The sequence below is a fragment of the Pezoporus wallicus genome, unplaced genomic scaffold, assembly GCF_028554395.1.
Source record: "Pezoporus wallicus isolate ANWC-B61680 ecotype Strahan unplaced genomic scaffold, APGP_CSIRO_Pwel_v1 contig_6566, whole genome shotgun sequence".
Taxonomy (NCBI): Eukaryota; Metazoa; Chordata; class Aves; order Psittaciformes; family Psittacidae; genus Pezoporus; species Pezoporus wallicus.
In genome coordinates this window covers 1,573,048-1,589,496 of record NW_026638763.1, presented here as the reverse complement: position 1 = coordinate 1,589,496, position 16,449 = coordinate 1,573,048, and the positions used below count along the sequence as shown (strand labels likewise).

At 42.9% G+C, this 16,449-nt stretch overlaps 1 protein-coding gene across 10 annotated transcripts in view; it reads right to left on the bottom strand.

The window, feature by feature from the left end:
- IKZF2 (IKAROS family zinc finger 2) overlaps positions 1–16,202 on the bottom strand; it is a 116,469-nt gene extending 100,267 nt beyond the window's left edge. The window contains exons 1-5 of one of the 10 annotated variants that reach the window (XM_057412375.1): positions 15,367–15,687; positions 14,852–14,922; positions 14,414–14,449; positions 13,094–13,142; positions 12,280–12,384 (exon numbers count right to left, since the gene is read on the bottom strand). In XM_057412375.1, the coding sequence (XP_057268358.1) occupies positions 12,280–12,384; positions 13,094–13,127 (139 nt within the window). In that variant the 5' untranslated portion in view covers positions 13,128–13,142; positions 14,414–14,449; positions 14,852–14,922; positions 15,367–15,687. The other 9 variants (XM_057412374.1, XM_057412376.1, XM_057412373.1 and 6 more) reach the window with 9 other exon arrangements.
- Between the last annotated feature and the right edge of the window lie 247 nt (positions 16,203–16,449).

Below are 16,449 nucleotides of genomic sequence, written 5' to 3'. Positions count from 1 at the left end.
GTGAATCATATATTCTGCATCCAGTGCCCATTCCTTTGTTAATGATTTAAAAAAAACACATTCTGCTAAAAAAACCTACACCTCATAATAGCATTTAATATATTTTTGACAACAGATTAAAGAAATTGTGCATAGAGTCTAGCAGGTACAACTGCTACTAGTGATGCTGATTTTATTGTTAGAACGAGGAAATTTGGGTAAAACACCATCCTATTTAAACTGTTCCTTTCTTATTAAAATTCCAGATTACATATAGCAGTGAAAAAAATGCTGCAAGTTCATCTATAGTAAATAATCCTTGGGGCATAAGATATTGTAATGGAACTTGCATGGAAAATTACTCAATCATTTTTAAAACACTGAGTCACAATTCAGTTCTGTTGGCCTGAAACTCCAGATCTATCTCCATGGCAAGTCAGCAGCAAATCCCAAAGCACAGCCAGTATTCCCAGCGCTCAGACATTTGGATGCGCTGCTGCAGTAGTAAACCCAGGAGCATGCAATGTTTTACACCAGTGCTTCCATGTAACACCTTCTTCCCATTGGTAGGAAAAAAAAGCTGGTTTACTACTGGCTTCAATGTGAGCAGAATTAGGACATTTCTGAGAGCTCTACAGAGGGCATGAATAAGCCTAAAGCCACAGGCAATCCTGGTGGCATTAATTAAGAGGCCAATGCCAGTGATAAGTATCCCACTTCATTTCACACCTTGCCCTATCACTGCCAAAAAGAGATGCTTTTAAATCTGCATTTTGAAGTTAAATGCATCATCATTACACAATTACAGTCCTAATTAGCCTCCTCAACAACAGATCAGCTTTATTTACTGTTAATTTTGGTTAATGAGTTAGTTGTAGTTTTATCTGATGGATAATAGGAATTAATAATTGCTTAATCCACACAAAATTTTGTTGTTCACATAGTGCACAAAATTTTGACAAATGCGTCTGAATCCTAGCCAACAACCACCAGCACATTTTCACTATCTGAAAACAGCCAAAGCTCAGCAAATGTTATCATATCACATTATAGTAGATTAAACTGTTTATATATATAATTAGAATTATTATAACAAACTACAGTCATCATTATAAATTGATATCTCATTGCCAAATCAGATGGAAGCATCCCCCTCTTCAAAATACCTGGCCAGAACAATTAATTCGGGTCATTTCTTTGATGGTCTACCAAGATCTATTCCATTTACAGTTGCACAAAAATACTACGCAGAGATCCAGGCTGGAGAAACAATTGTCTTGTTCACACGACAGGCATCCTATAGATCCCATGCCTTTGTCCATACCCCTCCAATGAACTCTAGCCTTAAACCAGTTTAAGGTCACAGTTACAGTTTTTTTAACTAGACATTGGTTTTAAATGGTTTTAAACCACCATCGTCAGTAGCCACATTGCTACCTTCTTTTAAAGACACCTTCCTGCTCCCAAACACAGAGCTGGTTTTGCTCTACCCAGACCCAAGTACAGACCTCACAACAGGAGATACATTAGAAATTCCTTAAAGGGACTCACATACTAGTTTCATAAGGGCATTCAGATGCCACAGCAAAGATGGGGAAAACATGACAAGCTGAGGCATCAAACAACATCCACATGTTTGAGAAAACAGAATGTGTGATAGTGATCGGCATAAGCAAAGCAGAACAAATACCTTGGCACCATTCTCTTCTAGCACAGCAGTCTGCTGCTGGGGTGCTGTAAATAAGATGCCACATAAAACTTAAGAATCTCCCCATATACAGTCACTAAGAAACCTTGAATAATTATACTGCAATTATTATCCACATTTCTATAATGAAAACCTATTTTTACTCATTTCCTAAGACACTGTACTCTGTTGTTATAGGCCGTTAAGAAAACCAGCCAGGGTTCCACCGCAGGATTAGCTGCAGTCAGGACACAGATAAAGCAGCTTGACACAAAGATGAGCACGTATATTACAGAGCATCATTATAGATTATTTCCTGGAATGCAGTGCAGTTTGCTTTGGTTTTGAATACATATGTGAGATATATTTACTAGGGCAAAAAAATCTCACTGCTATCAATTTTTCTATAAATATTTAATGATTACCAGTCAGAAGCTAAATTTAAATAACAATAGCACTAATGACATTAAATAAACCAAGCACTTGAAAAGTGTGAGAAAAAAGCAAATGCCTCTTTACAGCATTTTAGCACAAAAGCAGTAAGACAGCAACCTGAAACCATGCTGATCTCCTGAGTCATGTCTGGTCTCACAGTCCGAGCAGTGAGGCGATTTTGCACAAACATCTAACAAAATGTAGGTCCTGTGAGCAGCAGCCTTAGCAGAGACTGGCTTCCAACAACTTTTTCCCATGAATTTGACATTTGAAAAGGGTGACACTTAATAGCTTTTCCTTTAGCAGAGGCGTAAGTCACATACCTCTCCTCTTTCTGGCTTCCTAATTTCATAAGACATGCATGATTCCAGTATTTTTCAAGCCTGTATGTCTCCATAGTATGTGACCGAAACTCTCCTGAAGTGCCTTCTGTTTGTATTTATACACATCTCACATGCACAGGCTTGTCATAAACTAGGGCTGGACACATTTTCATACCTTGTCTACTGATACTAGCTAATTTGGGGGCAGCTGACTGGTGGAAGCATTTATACTCACATTCAAATGTATGGGATTCAAGGGAAATTAAGACATTTTGATAGACTATAAATTTTAAAGAACGCAAGAATAAACTCACAGAGCTCTCACAGTCGGCTAACATCATATACTACTTGACCCTTAAATACACAACCAGCACATCATTCTTTTGAACCCGTGACCTACCTATAATCTGACATTCTGAAGTCACATATGCAAATGATGAAGCTGACTGCCTCCCACCTATAGGGGTTGAACTCATACTAACATCAATTTCTCTAATTTTTCTCCACCTCTTCAGCCGATAATTTTATTCACCCATTTGTATCTCTTCAGCTGGCATCCTTTGTGAAGCTCTTACAGATTTATTGTTGAAATGCATGACATAACGAGGAGATATTATTCCATTACACTCCAGAAGAATAGATTATTCAAAGGATAATACCTAACAGTGATGGAGAGAGAGGCCTGTGCATTTAAGCTAGAGGAAAAATTTCAAACAGGGGGTTTCAATTAAAGCTGATACCCCAGATTGTTCCAGGCAGCTGCACGGAGATGTATTAACCTCAAGCAGGAACCACCTGTGCTGGTAACAAGGTCCAAAGAGCTGTTAAAGTTTACCTAATTTGAGGAGATCGAACTGTAAAACTATTACACACATCCATGTCTAGGACATGCCTACTACTGAAAGGTGATGAGGACTCAGACAGTGAGCAAATTTAAGGCCCAAAAGTGTATTCTAAAATATTTCTCTCTAGGGACAAACTCTGCACAGGTGCCAGATCTTTGCAAACTCTCCAGAAATGCAGGGAGAGAGGCCCTTCACCATGACACTGGACATGCAACACAAAGGCCATACCTAGGAAAGGAATTAAAAGCAGTATGCAAAACCGCTAATAAATAAGATTTGTTCCCCTTCAGGAGCCATATCTGGACAAAGCAAAACACACACTTCTGGATATCAATTTCTCAGTAAACAAGATAAAACCCCATCAAATTCAAACACCATTTTCTTTTTTGCCTGAGCCTTCACCGAGTATCACAGACCTGGCTGCTAACCAGAACAAGATCTTCAATCTACTGCAGCTCTTCCCTGGAAACTTTTAAACCATCCATGACTTAAAGAGAATAGCTGCTCTTCCCCAAATGAATAGACCTCGTACCTCTTCTGTGTGCAGTTTTCATACAAAAAGAGGCAACTTCTTTCATTTTCAAAAGAAGGGAATTCACATAATCCTGTTTGTTGCTCTTTGGACAGAAACGGGTATTTCATTTTTGCTGATGAAGTTTAAAGGATGCACAGATACAGTTACCAAAAATTCTCTCAGTTTGTGTTTTATGGCTAGATCATTATCTAAAAAGCCCATTTGTTTGCAAAGGGAAACATAAAATGTCCAAAGGCTGAGCTGAGGACTAGGAAAGAGTAGGCGTAAAATCTCATATGACTACACATACACAAATTCCCAAAGAGTAATTATGAGAAATAATAACATGGACTTGGGTGTATCACAGGCTTCTCCAGCCAGCTTTCTGCGCCACTCAGCAACATAACTTTCATGGAACACATGTCCCTTGAAAAAAAACAGGACAACATCACTTTCTTCTGATGGAATTATGGATTTTTTTTGAGGCTGAAAGGAATGGAAGGGAAACATGACTCATAAGGAGCTGAAAAAACTCCAGTCCATTGTTGAAGGTCACAGCATCGATATGTTCAATATAACACTTGTTTTGTTCAAGTGGAGGAACAAAGGTGATAAACAAGAAAATATCCCTCATCAAAAAGTCTAGCTCTATCATGTATGTGGTTTAACTGCAAATGGAGCACCTCTATTGCAAGCCCTGCCCAGATCTTCCATTAGCTGGAGTTGAAACACAACTACTTTACTTCCCCACAGAAGAGGAAACTTCACAAGAAAAAAGGTGATAGACAAGGTGAATGGATTTTCTATGCTTCGGTATGTCCTACCTTCTTTGGAAACTGCTTCAGACTTCCATCCCTCAGGACAAAGGGCCCGACATCAGCAGCATCAAGATGTAGCTGGGTCTTCTGTCCCCACTGCATGAAGCTTCAGGGCAAACACTAGAGCAGAGTCTTCAAAAGGCCTTCTCCAGCCCAGTGATAGGGAAAGGACTTAAATATTCCCAATAGTCTTCCCTTTCTCACTTTCCCTACTACAGTGACTATACCTGTGCCCAGAACAGCCTCACAAGTGGTCCCAATAACCCAGTAGAAAAAAGGGGTAACAAAGCCCCAGTTGGTGCAGCTTCTTCATAAAGCCTTGGTGGGGAGAGTGGAGGCACATCTGGAGTGAACTGGATTCCTTGGCTCCTGCCTTATGTAAACCCCAGTCTGCTAAACAGACTCCTACCTGTTTAGGGACACCATGCACTTAACTGCTCTTTTCCATTCACCACCAGCTAGTAGATTCACACCCTCCACACCAGGGATGAGAGCGCAGTTTAGCCCCAAGACTGACATACAACCACATATAGGTGTACAACCTCCATACCATTCCCTTCAAGAGCACAGAGATCACCAACAATCTTGGCTTCCCCATAGGGTAGACCCAGTGCCCTGTAACCTCTCTGGAGAGGCTGAATACAGCAACCATGAGCTAAAAGAGCGGGTATGATGCACACAGAGCACACCACCTCTGTGGTGCTATGCCTCGGTCACACAGTGTTACTGGAATAAACCTCCAAAGCAGAAAGCACGTTTGTGTGGAGAAAGAGTAAATCAGTTTAAAAAAAAAAAAAAAAAAAAAAAATCCTAATTCATGGAAGCTTTTTATCAGCATAGAAATAAGGGGCATCAATCAGCTTTTCCAGGAACAGGGCCTGCTGTTTTACGGTACACTCCAGTGTAACACCTGTAACACCACTTGCAGGTGACCCTGCCAGCCACGGCTACGCTCACAGCAGGAGCTTCTGCCAACACTGCTCTGCCTGTGAGGGATTACAGCTCTCCAAAGCCACAGGCTGACACAGCAGTGCCAGCACAAGCCGGTAATGTAAACCTGGCTCTGGATCAAGGGCATATTTTGCTGGGCAGTGTAAATAGGGGTTTGTCCATACATAGGCCTGGTAATGTATGGGAAGAGTTAAAATGCTGTGGTTGCTCTAATGTAATCACACCAGAACAGGGTGCTTTAGGACTACCGCAATTATTCCTGCACAGGACAGAAAATAAGCTACACTGCTATTCAGGTACTTCTGAAAGCGTCTCATTGTGGGGCTGCAAAAATGAAATGTAAAACAACCTCTAAGCAAAGTAGATATTGTAATAAAATTCTCACTTTTGACAAGGCCTAACATCTACCACCCTAAGTGATCTGTAGCCTCTTTGATTGGCCAAAAAAGGCAAGAGGGGCAAAAAGGCAGCACACAAACATGAAAGGACTCCCTTACAGTGACAAGAGTCAGGAGAAAAGCTGGACCTCTGGTCACCCAACCCATACCTGTCAAGCCTCATCACTTGTCAGTGATAACCACAGCTCTGCTTTCTTCCATTGGGATGTAGCAGCCAGACACTTGGACTCTAAGCAAGTGTTCACCACTCTATGCTATGGCACAGGCTCCACACCTGGGCTAGCAACAGGTCTTGTTACTACAGAGAGCAGTGGCGCAGCCTTCTCTTAAAGTTTCTACCAACCTGCTTCAAGGTGGATCCCCTAAGGAGTTTTCTTCACTGGGATTATTGAAGAAAAGGCAGAAGAGAGCTAAGCCTTTTCTTCACAGCTAGAATAGCATCACTCTTTCAAGGTGCTCTCCTGGCACTGAAAGGAGCACGAGCACGAGCACGGCTCACCCTCTGTAACTCACAAAGATGACACAGGTAGCTGCATTTCCACTTGTAAAACCTAGTGCTGCAAACTGTCAACTACCTGAGGGACCAGACAGAGCCTACAGCCCACAGGAATAGGGAACAAGCCCTTGATCCAATTTCCCAGGAGAAAATACCCTTCGATTCCAACACAAGAGGCACATTCCCCCAGATTCAGGGATGGGAAAGACAAAATGCTCTCTAACAGGTATCTCATCGTGCAGCTGCTATCAAAGTGCCACATTTCAAGGAAGATGAGGATTGCTCTTTTTGTTGGCATGTCTGAAAAGGAACTGAAATTCCAGAGGCAAGCTTTGAAAACTTGCTGACTCCAAAGCTAGCAAGAGCACTGAGTGTTGTAACAGGGCGTGTACCAAGGAAAGTTAACCAAACCTGACAGTCCAAGAGAATAACAGAAGCTCCCCTAAGAAAAGGTGTGTGCTGCAACAAAGCCCTGGCAGATGACCCCTCAGGAGGCTTCCATCAGAATGGATAAAAACCTTTTTAATCAGATTAACTGATCATTTTGCTCCACCCTCGTTATAACACTCACTGGGAGAGAGGAATGTTTTTGCAGCTAAGTATCTGACTCCATAGGGAATGCCAGAGAGACTGCAACAGAAATATGAAAAATAGACAGGGGAACCCGAGTGTGAGCTATGGATAGCAGTTACTTAAACACTTATAAGTTTCAGCAGCTACTTGGTGTTCGTTTATCCACAGAGTTTATATCAGAGGAACTATTTCATTATTTTAACCATATCAGTGTGAAAAATCTAAGCTGTTGTGGATGAAGTTACAACAATCCAAGTTGCATCCCAGAAAGTATTTCATTTCCAGGTACCCCTTTTTTCTTTCTTTTTTTTTTTTTTCAAGAAAGAAGCAGTGTAACATTACTCTGCAGCACTTCAGTTTTTAGGTGTAGTCAAAACCCCCTAGATTTCTGTTCAAAGCCTGATCATCACCTTTTTATTTCTTATTTTTCCTCCTTAAACTTCAAGAAAGCTAAACTTATTGGCTGAAACTCCACCAATTCCCAGCGAGTATGAGGTTAAAAGGCTGATGCAAAGTCAGTGCTTCTGTAAGTGTCAAAGGAGTTCACTTCTTCCAGTTCCCTGCTACGCTTTATTGAGCTCATCCCTTATGTGTAAGCTCATTTTGGCATAGAGTATCTTCACTGCCCTGCAAAACCATAGGTACATCTGTATCAGGCACAGCTAAGCTCTCTAAACATCATACTCTGAAGGTTGGAAAGTCAGACACAAAGGACTGAAGGCCATCCTAAGGGATGGTCAGAAGTCCACCTCCCAGCACCAAGGCAACATGAAAGATAGCCAGACCAATAGATGCTGCCTGCCCTACTCCTTAAAGGTTGCTGAAGAGATTCCTCCGTGTCTCAAGGTTATCCAACCCAAATTTTTAGCATCATATGCAGTGTTTCACACTTTCCGAGATACTTGGAAGAATTGAAGACCTGAATCCCCACTTCAGGGGGATTCAACAGTTTGGCTGCCAGAATTCTTCATGACCCAATGCTTGTGTCACGGGAGTGACTGCCTCAAAGCACTAATTCAGTCCCCACTCCAGCAGCCCAGCCCAGCCAGCTCCAACCACCCTTCCTAAAGAAAAGCCTCCTGCAGAGGCTCAGCTCCCATCACTTCATCCTACTGAAAAAACATATAGTGAGCCAAAAGAATCCCACTGCAAGGTCCAGCCTCACTTGCCTGGGCAGTAGACTAGTGATGGCAAGGCTTGTTTGCCGTGTAGGTGCAGCATGAAGCAAGCTCTAATTTTAAACAGTTTCATGCCAAAAAACAAGCTCAGCGGTTACGTTTCTTTATCCATACAGATACGGTGCCGATACAGCCTTGGTACATGAAACTTTTTCTGGGGGCAACACAATTGTGACAAAACAGGGGTCGTATGACAATTTGGAGTTCAGAAATGAAAGTAATCAAGAAAGACTTGGGGAGCTCTTGTCAGTGCAATCATTCCCCACCACAGAGAAAATGCAATCACCTCCATTTCAGCAACAGAGTCAGCTGACAGTGGCCGTTTTCTTAATCTATTATTTCTCATAACGTAGTAACACTTTAAGCTACTACAAACACATCTTTAGAATGCACCACAATTTTAATCAGTTTCAAACATCAGATGTTGGATTTGATATTTATGATTGTTCTGTTTCATTTAAGGGCTCCTTTTGTCTATGAAAGCAAAGATAAAGTTATTTGAGACACCCACTGTAAAGTCTCTAATTTAAGAGGAAATTTCCTCTATCGCTTACTGTCAGATGCTAATAGCTGATGTTATTATTTTCTGCATGATACCAGGCAAGTGGTCTTCGAGAAGTATCCTTCATCCTATACAAAGCCATCATCGAGCTCACTAATCAAGTAACTGTGCCCTGCAGTTTCTAAAGGGGACATTCTAAGTCCATTATAAGCTTCGGAAAAACAAAAAAAAAAACACAACCTCTAATAACTGTAGTAAGAATCCAGTGTGGTATTATGAGGAGGTGACTGGGAATTATTTCTTTTTAAAGCCTCTTTTATAAGGATTCCCCATCAGCCTTTAATTAGCATGCCAGTTCCTATTCAGAGGTTCCTGATCACTTACAGCCCAGTTCAGCATTCACTGAAGGCAACAACACAGACTCCCTTGAATCCCGTGGGGTCTATACGAGAGCTTAGGGCCACGCAGGGAACTCTCTAGTACCAACACAAAGTTAATTGAGCCTTTGATGCCCAGCTCTGGGTGTTAGCCTTTGGAAGAGTTTACCTACGGAAGATCACAAGAAAAGCTGGACTTCCAGATTTGGAGCTATGTAAATGTATCATCTGTACTCAGCAGGCATAGCACTAATTTGTCTTTTACTGTAGAGGACACTGAGATGATCTATCAACTTACTCTGTTTAACTATTTACAATATTTTAAATCTCTGCTTACATAAAACTACAATTATTATTTTAGAATAGAGCATCTGCCAACACACATACAGTATTCTGCTAAAGGCAGATACATACCACAAGGTATATGTAAGATCATTAGCTAGCTATGACAGGCGATTTACTGTGATTTATCTTTCAGGATCATCTCATTCACAAGGAAAATTGAGTGTCAGCCCCATCCATAACCTATACATACCGTCTAGCTACTTGAAAATGATAATAGGTTAAAGGATGCAGCAGACAACTCTCCAAAACCAGCCAAAATATTTAACCTTAAACCTTTTGGAATAGAACCTGAAAACATTGGTAGCAAAGCCAGAACTCCTACTAACTTGGATTGCCAAGGGCTAATGAACATAGAAAACTCTTTACCTAGCACATAATTTTACTGTTGCTGGGAGAGTGCTGCTCAGTCATTTCAGTACAGATCCAAGAAATTTGCTTCTTACGGTTTTGCCTCTGTTTGAGCCAGATACAAATTAATGCTAAATTAAGAGCTGCAGTTCAAAACGATTCAAAGAAATGCAAGAACAAAGGTCAAAACTTAGATCTCTGCCCTGCAGGTGCATGTCCTGAGCACACAGCTAAATAGAGCCATCCACCTTCTGGTGGCAACAAAGCCAGGAGTGAAATATTTGCAGTCTAATCCATGTACTTACTTACATACCACCTCCTCCATCAGCAGACCCTACTCAGCCAGAATGCTAGGCCCTGGGCTTCACTATAACGGCAGAGTGGATCTGTCCTCCAGTGATTCCACTAGAAACAAAACCATATTGAAGTACAACGCAGCCACTTCTGCCACTTACAATGAGGGATGATGAAACAATCCATCAGGAGCTACCACATTATACAAAATATCTCAAACAGCTATTCCTCCTTACTCTCCCATCTCCACCTCTCCTTTAAAAAATACATACTACAAATAAAAAAAAAAACAAGGAAGAAAAAGAAGAAAACAAAAAATAGAGGTCACAGGCCCCTGGGTTATGGAACCTTTAAAAGAATTTCCTGTACCTTATAAAACAGGTGGAAAGCTCTAAAGCGCAGCCCAGTGATGTAGCCTACCTATGCCAGACCCAAGATTTGGCCAAAAAACCTTAAATGAATCAGTGTAACAGCTGCCACAAAAGCCAACAACCTCTAATCAATACCTTCCATATTTAAGACAGAACAAACTTCCTCTCTGCAAAACAGAGTATACAAATTGCAACAAATTTAAGTTTTGCTTGGCTTAGGAAACCCAGGCAGAGCCCCTAATTTTTCAACAGCAGTACATGGTTAACAGAAGTGATGAGAGCAGCCAAGACACCTGTGAGAGACCAAAAAACACACCTACAAAAATGAGCTATTCAGCAAGGCTGCAGATATGTGTGCTGCAAGAACTAACAAAGCTTAAAAAACATTGAAAATGTTAACACAATGAACATGAAAATACTGAATGTGTTAAAGTATTTTTGCATTACTTCATCCTAGATCTTTTTTATCCCCTAATTTGACTCTGTTTTTTAGTCTAGATTATAAAGAAGATTTAGAACAGGGAGATTTCTTTTGCCTTCCCATTAATAAAAAGGAAACAAAGAAAATGAAGAAAGTGAGTAGTAAAACTTCTACAACATAATAAAATATATCAGAATCCCAGTGCAGCAGGATTGGAATTGTCTAAAGATGCTGAATTATGATCAGTTGTCATATAAAGTTCAGTCCAGAGTACTAGCAACTATATTCTCTAGTAACATGTATATAATTGGAAGATCTTCATAATAACCCTCAGTTTTAAAGACTCATAAAAACTGCGTTTTACCCTTAATTTGCCGGAGGAAAGAATTCTTAAAGGAAAGTAACATCTTTTTCTCAGTAAGAATGACTCTGAGGCAGTACACTATGTATTTGAAAGCAAGCAATCCTGAAAGCTCACTTTTTCTTTCACAGTTTAAAAAGATAAATACGCATCTACAGTACCTACACTAGGAAGAAAATAAGTATCGAATAGAGAGGAACCCTCTGAAAGTATATTGGAAGCAAAGAATGTTACATATTTTTTTAACAGAAGTCCAGGGGTCCTTTAAAGTAAGTATCTTGATATAACATTGTAACCAACAGTAAAACAAGCTATGGCACTTACAGCAGAGAAAAGGAAGGATGTTCGTTTTACGAAATGCGTGTAAACTACATTTATCTATTTCCAAAATATAGCACAAAAATAATTATAAAAATATTATCAGCACTTGACACTCTCAGTAGACTTCCAAATCTCTACATTTTCTCCCCTGACATTCTAAAACAAAATCCTTTCAGTTTGTTAGAAACTCAGCTACCAAGTGCCATAAACTTCCAATTATCCCAACCACTTTTGGACTTGTCAAGGCAAAGCTGAGGTAATGAATAGGATGCTGAAGTTTCTATATGGAACAGTAAAATACAACCTGCCATCAAACCCAGATAGTTTAACTTAGTATTTTTGCCAGAATAAAGCCTTTTTGTAAATAAAACATGTTTGTTTTCAAATAAAGCTACTTCAAGCTATTCTGAGAAGCACAGTAAATAATAACAACAACTTCCATTTGGATTTCAAAATCTGATGAAACAAAATCAGCACGTCAAGCCTAGTATTTTCCTACCTGGAACAGGTAAGGACCAGCTCTCAAATGCCACCTTGGGATAGTTCAGACTAGTAATCCCGTTCATGTTTAGATGAGACACCAGCATGAACAAGAAAAAAAAAAGATCTACCCTGTCCTTCTCTTCTTTTATTAGCAACGCCTACGGCAGTGGTGAAAACCTGGTAAGCAAGCCGAGGACCCGGAGGACCAGACTAACCCAAAAACACTGCTAAAGAGAAACAGGCTTAAGAAAAGACTTACTGCTTGCCATGTGACAGGGAGAGATATGCTGCCCATTGGGTGTGCTGGAGGTGAGGTCAATGGCCATGCCGGAGTGCTCCCTTTCGGGTGAAAACTCATTGTCACCTGTTTTCACAAAACAAGTTCCCCGTTAAGTTTCCATTCCATGATTAAAAACTACAGCCCGCCTGCTCCCTTCAGCCCTTTCCTCTTCCACTGGTAGGGTCTTCCAGAGCCTGTGTAAAAACTGAGCTCTCAGCTGCCACAAGTTAAGGTTTGATGAACTAATTTAAGAGTTCCCTTAAACCTACTGTCACTAATCTTTCACACATACACCTGTGACAAGCCTTGCCCCAACTGCTTTGTCTCAAGAGAAATTAAAGCTTACTTTTCCATTTGCAGACACCAAGAATCCAGGCTGAGCAGGAGAAGACTGAAACAGTACTTCACCATACAGACCTCCCCCCCCAAAGCTCCAGGTTAACTGACAGTTAAACAAAGCACTTAAATAAACCCTGACACAGAAAACAGGAGAAATGCACAGTGAAAGGCATAAAAAGTTTCTTGCTGCAATCTGAATTTCTGAAGATGAACTCTCATTTGCAAAGTTCATTCATTCTCAGCAAATACTTATACCTAGAGGTACTCACCCATGCACCCATCCCCATGCAATTTTCAGTCATACACAAAACTTGTGTTTAAATGCTCTTAATTCAGTGTCATCTCAATATAAAAATCATACAGACGGAAGCTAAAGTTTCAAGTGCCTGCATTATAGAAAGGATAGTGGGAGAAGAAAAGTAATTCAGAATAATCAAATGAAATGACTACTTACATGTTATATATCCATCAGCAGCCTCTGCTTCCATAGTCAAAGTGCAGTGCTGCAAGGCAGAAAAGTACACCCTCAAAGACGCCTGTCAGTATCAACCATTAAATGATTAAACTTACTTAAAAGCCCTAAGTAGTTGCCCATTTTATTGCTGTTGCAACCATTGCCTAGAGAAACACACAAGTGTACTGTATGTGCTCATTTGCAAATCACTGAACTCTCCCTGAAAATTATGTGAGTAGAGAAATTCAGCTGCCTCCTAGGCAGGCTGCACTGGGATCACTTTGGTCTGACCATACTCCCCTTTCTCCCCTACTCGTATCTTCACCTGATCCAAGAGGTTTTTCCCTGACTTCCCACTTGTCTTTTCAAGCTGGGATGGTAATGCTTTATCAATTATCAGTGCTCACAGCCAGAACAGGCTTTGAAGAGATGAATACTACTAACAATTGCTCTTTTCACATACACTCCAAGAGACTCCATCCTGAGCTAAACAAAAACAGCCCTCCCATGTCTGTTACAACTCTTTGTCTCGCACCACTGTACATGCACACACACCTGTACAGGCACCTGTTCACTCTAGCCCTATTTATCTGCCACAGCAAGGGGCCAAACATCACACTAAATACTCCCAGATGGTGCATTTTGCGGTGTGAAGCAATCTTAAAGTTTCTGGAAGCACTTTGCTGACACAGAACAAGCTATTACTTTCCAGAAACCCAAGTAACTGTATAGAATGACACCCCCTAGCTATCATTTGATATATATTGGGGGGGGGGGGGGGGGAATAAAAAAAATAAAAAAGGAGACCAATAATCATAACTATTTTCTTTTAAGTGGAAAAGTTAAGAATCTGACATGACCAGAGGAGAATTTTATTTCCTCTCTCCCTCCATGGCCTCTTTTTTGCCTTTAGTTTCAAAACTCTCACTGCACCAGGCAGCTAAATTATTCACAATGAGCCATTTCTGTATTGATCGCCAAGTATATTTAGCCCTGGCTCCTGGAATTTCTCCATTACTTACTGGAAAACAGGCAGCTTCACTTCTTGTCTCCAAAACCACTTCCCTCCCCCTCCCTTAACCCGCTTTCCTTCCCCCCCCCCCTTTTCCCCCAATAAATAAATACTTTTCTCTGTGTTCCTTTGGCATAAAACAGATCAAATTCCCAAGGCATTCAGCACATAACACTTAAATTTCAACCTGCCCAGCTGCTAGCAAACTCTCTTCAATTACTGATTTTCACATGACTCTTAGAAAAGAAATCTCCAAACAAAAAGTTTTCAAAACAGGTAAGCTGCTTCCTCAAGCCCTTCAAAATTACCTTATCTTCCCCCTAGTCCAGGTAGGCAGGCATACACTGAGAAAAAGAAAGAAACATCAGAAGCAACAGGGAAAGATCATCCAGCCAATGAAGTGGAAGAAAGGGGAAGAAGGGAGGAGGAAGAGCAAGGAAGACAAAAAGAAACACAGAAACATCCATAACCGAAATTAAAACATGGTTTGATTTTTATTTTTTATTTCTTCAAGGAAGGGAGGAGAAGGGGGAAAAGAAAAACTTTGGTCACCATTTTTAGGCTGGTGATGGCAAATCCCAGCTGCCAAGCCTCCCTCTCCACAACGAATGGAGAGAGTAGAGTTTTGCTCCGGCTGAAGACAGCGCAAAATGGGGAAAGTTTTAAAAATATTATTTTTAAAAGATGGAGAAAAAAAAAAAGGGGGGGGGGGGGAGAGGGGAAAGAAACCCGCCCCTGGCACTTACAGGTGGGGCATGTGGAACCGGGCAGCCCCGGGGATGAGCCGGCGGGGAAACTCGCTCAGGAATGGCACATACTTTGAAGGAAGATGAAGAACACACACACACACCAAAAAAAAAAAAAAAAAGAAAAAAAAAAAGAGAGAGAGAGAGAAGGAGAGGGAGGGAGGGAGGGAGGTCAGCCGGTGCTACAGCAATGCGATTAACCAGTGGGGAGAGAGAGAGAAAAACTTGATCCACCGGTTCCTTACGAATCGGCACGAAAACGGGGGGAGAGTAGGGGATGCGGGGCGGGATGGGGTGAGGGGAGGGGGCCGGCAGGCGCACTCACACCCCGCGCAGAACGCCTAGGCCAACTTCCCCGGAGTGCTGCTCCGGCCCTGGGCGACACCGGGCTCCGCGCCTCATCCCTGCTCTGCCTGCCCATACCACAACCTGTCAAAGTCATGGAAGTCCTGCCTCATTTTTCGTTTTATTTTATTTTCTGCCCTTCCCTTCCACACATCCCCCTACACACACACCCCTGCGTCTCTCCTCCCTCCCGCCGCCGCGTCAGGCCGCAGCCCCCCGGGGCCGCAGGTGGCGGCGAGCGCTGAGGGAAATGGCAGTTGGGGCCGGCGCTGACTAACGGACCGGGCGAGCCCCGTCGAACCCCCGGTACACGAACTGCTCCCGCCGCCCCTCTCCCACGCCGTTTTTGCCCTTCTCTTTCCCCATTATCATGATTATTATTATTTTTAATGATCTAACAGCAACAAGTCACTGGAGCCCACCGCCGTGCGGGAGATGCTGCACACCCGCACTTTACTCGAGGACCCCTCCACACGGGCAGACACACACACATACACAGAAGCAGGCACACACACACACACACACACAAGCCCGCCGTCCCCGCCGCCGCCTCGCACACCGGACGGAGCTGTCCTCCCCACCTGGGAAAGAAAGACCGGGGTGAGGGAGGGGAGAAAGAAGGAAGGGAAAAGGGGGGGGGGGGGGGGGGGGGGGGGGGGGGGGGGGGGGGGGGGGGGGGGGGGGGGGGGGGGGGGGGGGGGGGGGGGGGGACGGACACAAAAAAGAAAGAAAGAAAAAGAAGCCAGGCGCAGATTTACCTCAGCCGCGCAGGCAGTGAATCACTTCCATCCCCCTTTTGTTTGTGTTTTTATTAGTGTCGGCTCCCTCTGCCTAGTGGAGGTGTGTTTGTGCACGGCAGTTGGCTATGGAAACTAAGGCAGTGGAGCTGTAGCTAAGGGTAATCCTGTTTTTACTTCCTCCATCTTCAGAGAGCAGGGTTAGCCTGGGACAGCTGGTCAAACCCCGAGAAACCGATCCGCCGGCGCCCGCACGCCCGCACTCACTCACTCCCCACACGCACTCACTCACACACGGGGACACACGGACACGGCAACACACGGACACGCTCGTGGACGCGCGCTCCCGCAGCCCCGCGGGTGCGCGCCGCCCCAGCCGCCCCGCGGCGCCTCACCCAAGGGCCAGCGAGGCAAGGCGAAGGGAGGGAGACGAGAAGGGAAGGGGCGGGAGGGGGGAGGAAAGAAGCGAGGGATGGGGGGGGGGGGGGGCGCGGGGGGCGGGTGCCCGCGCCGGCA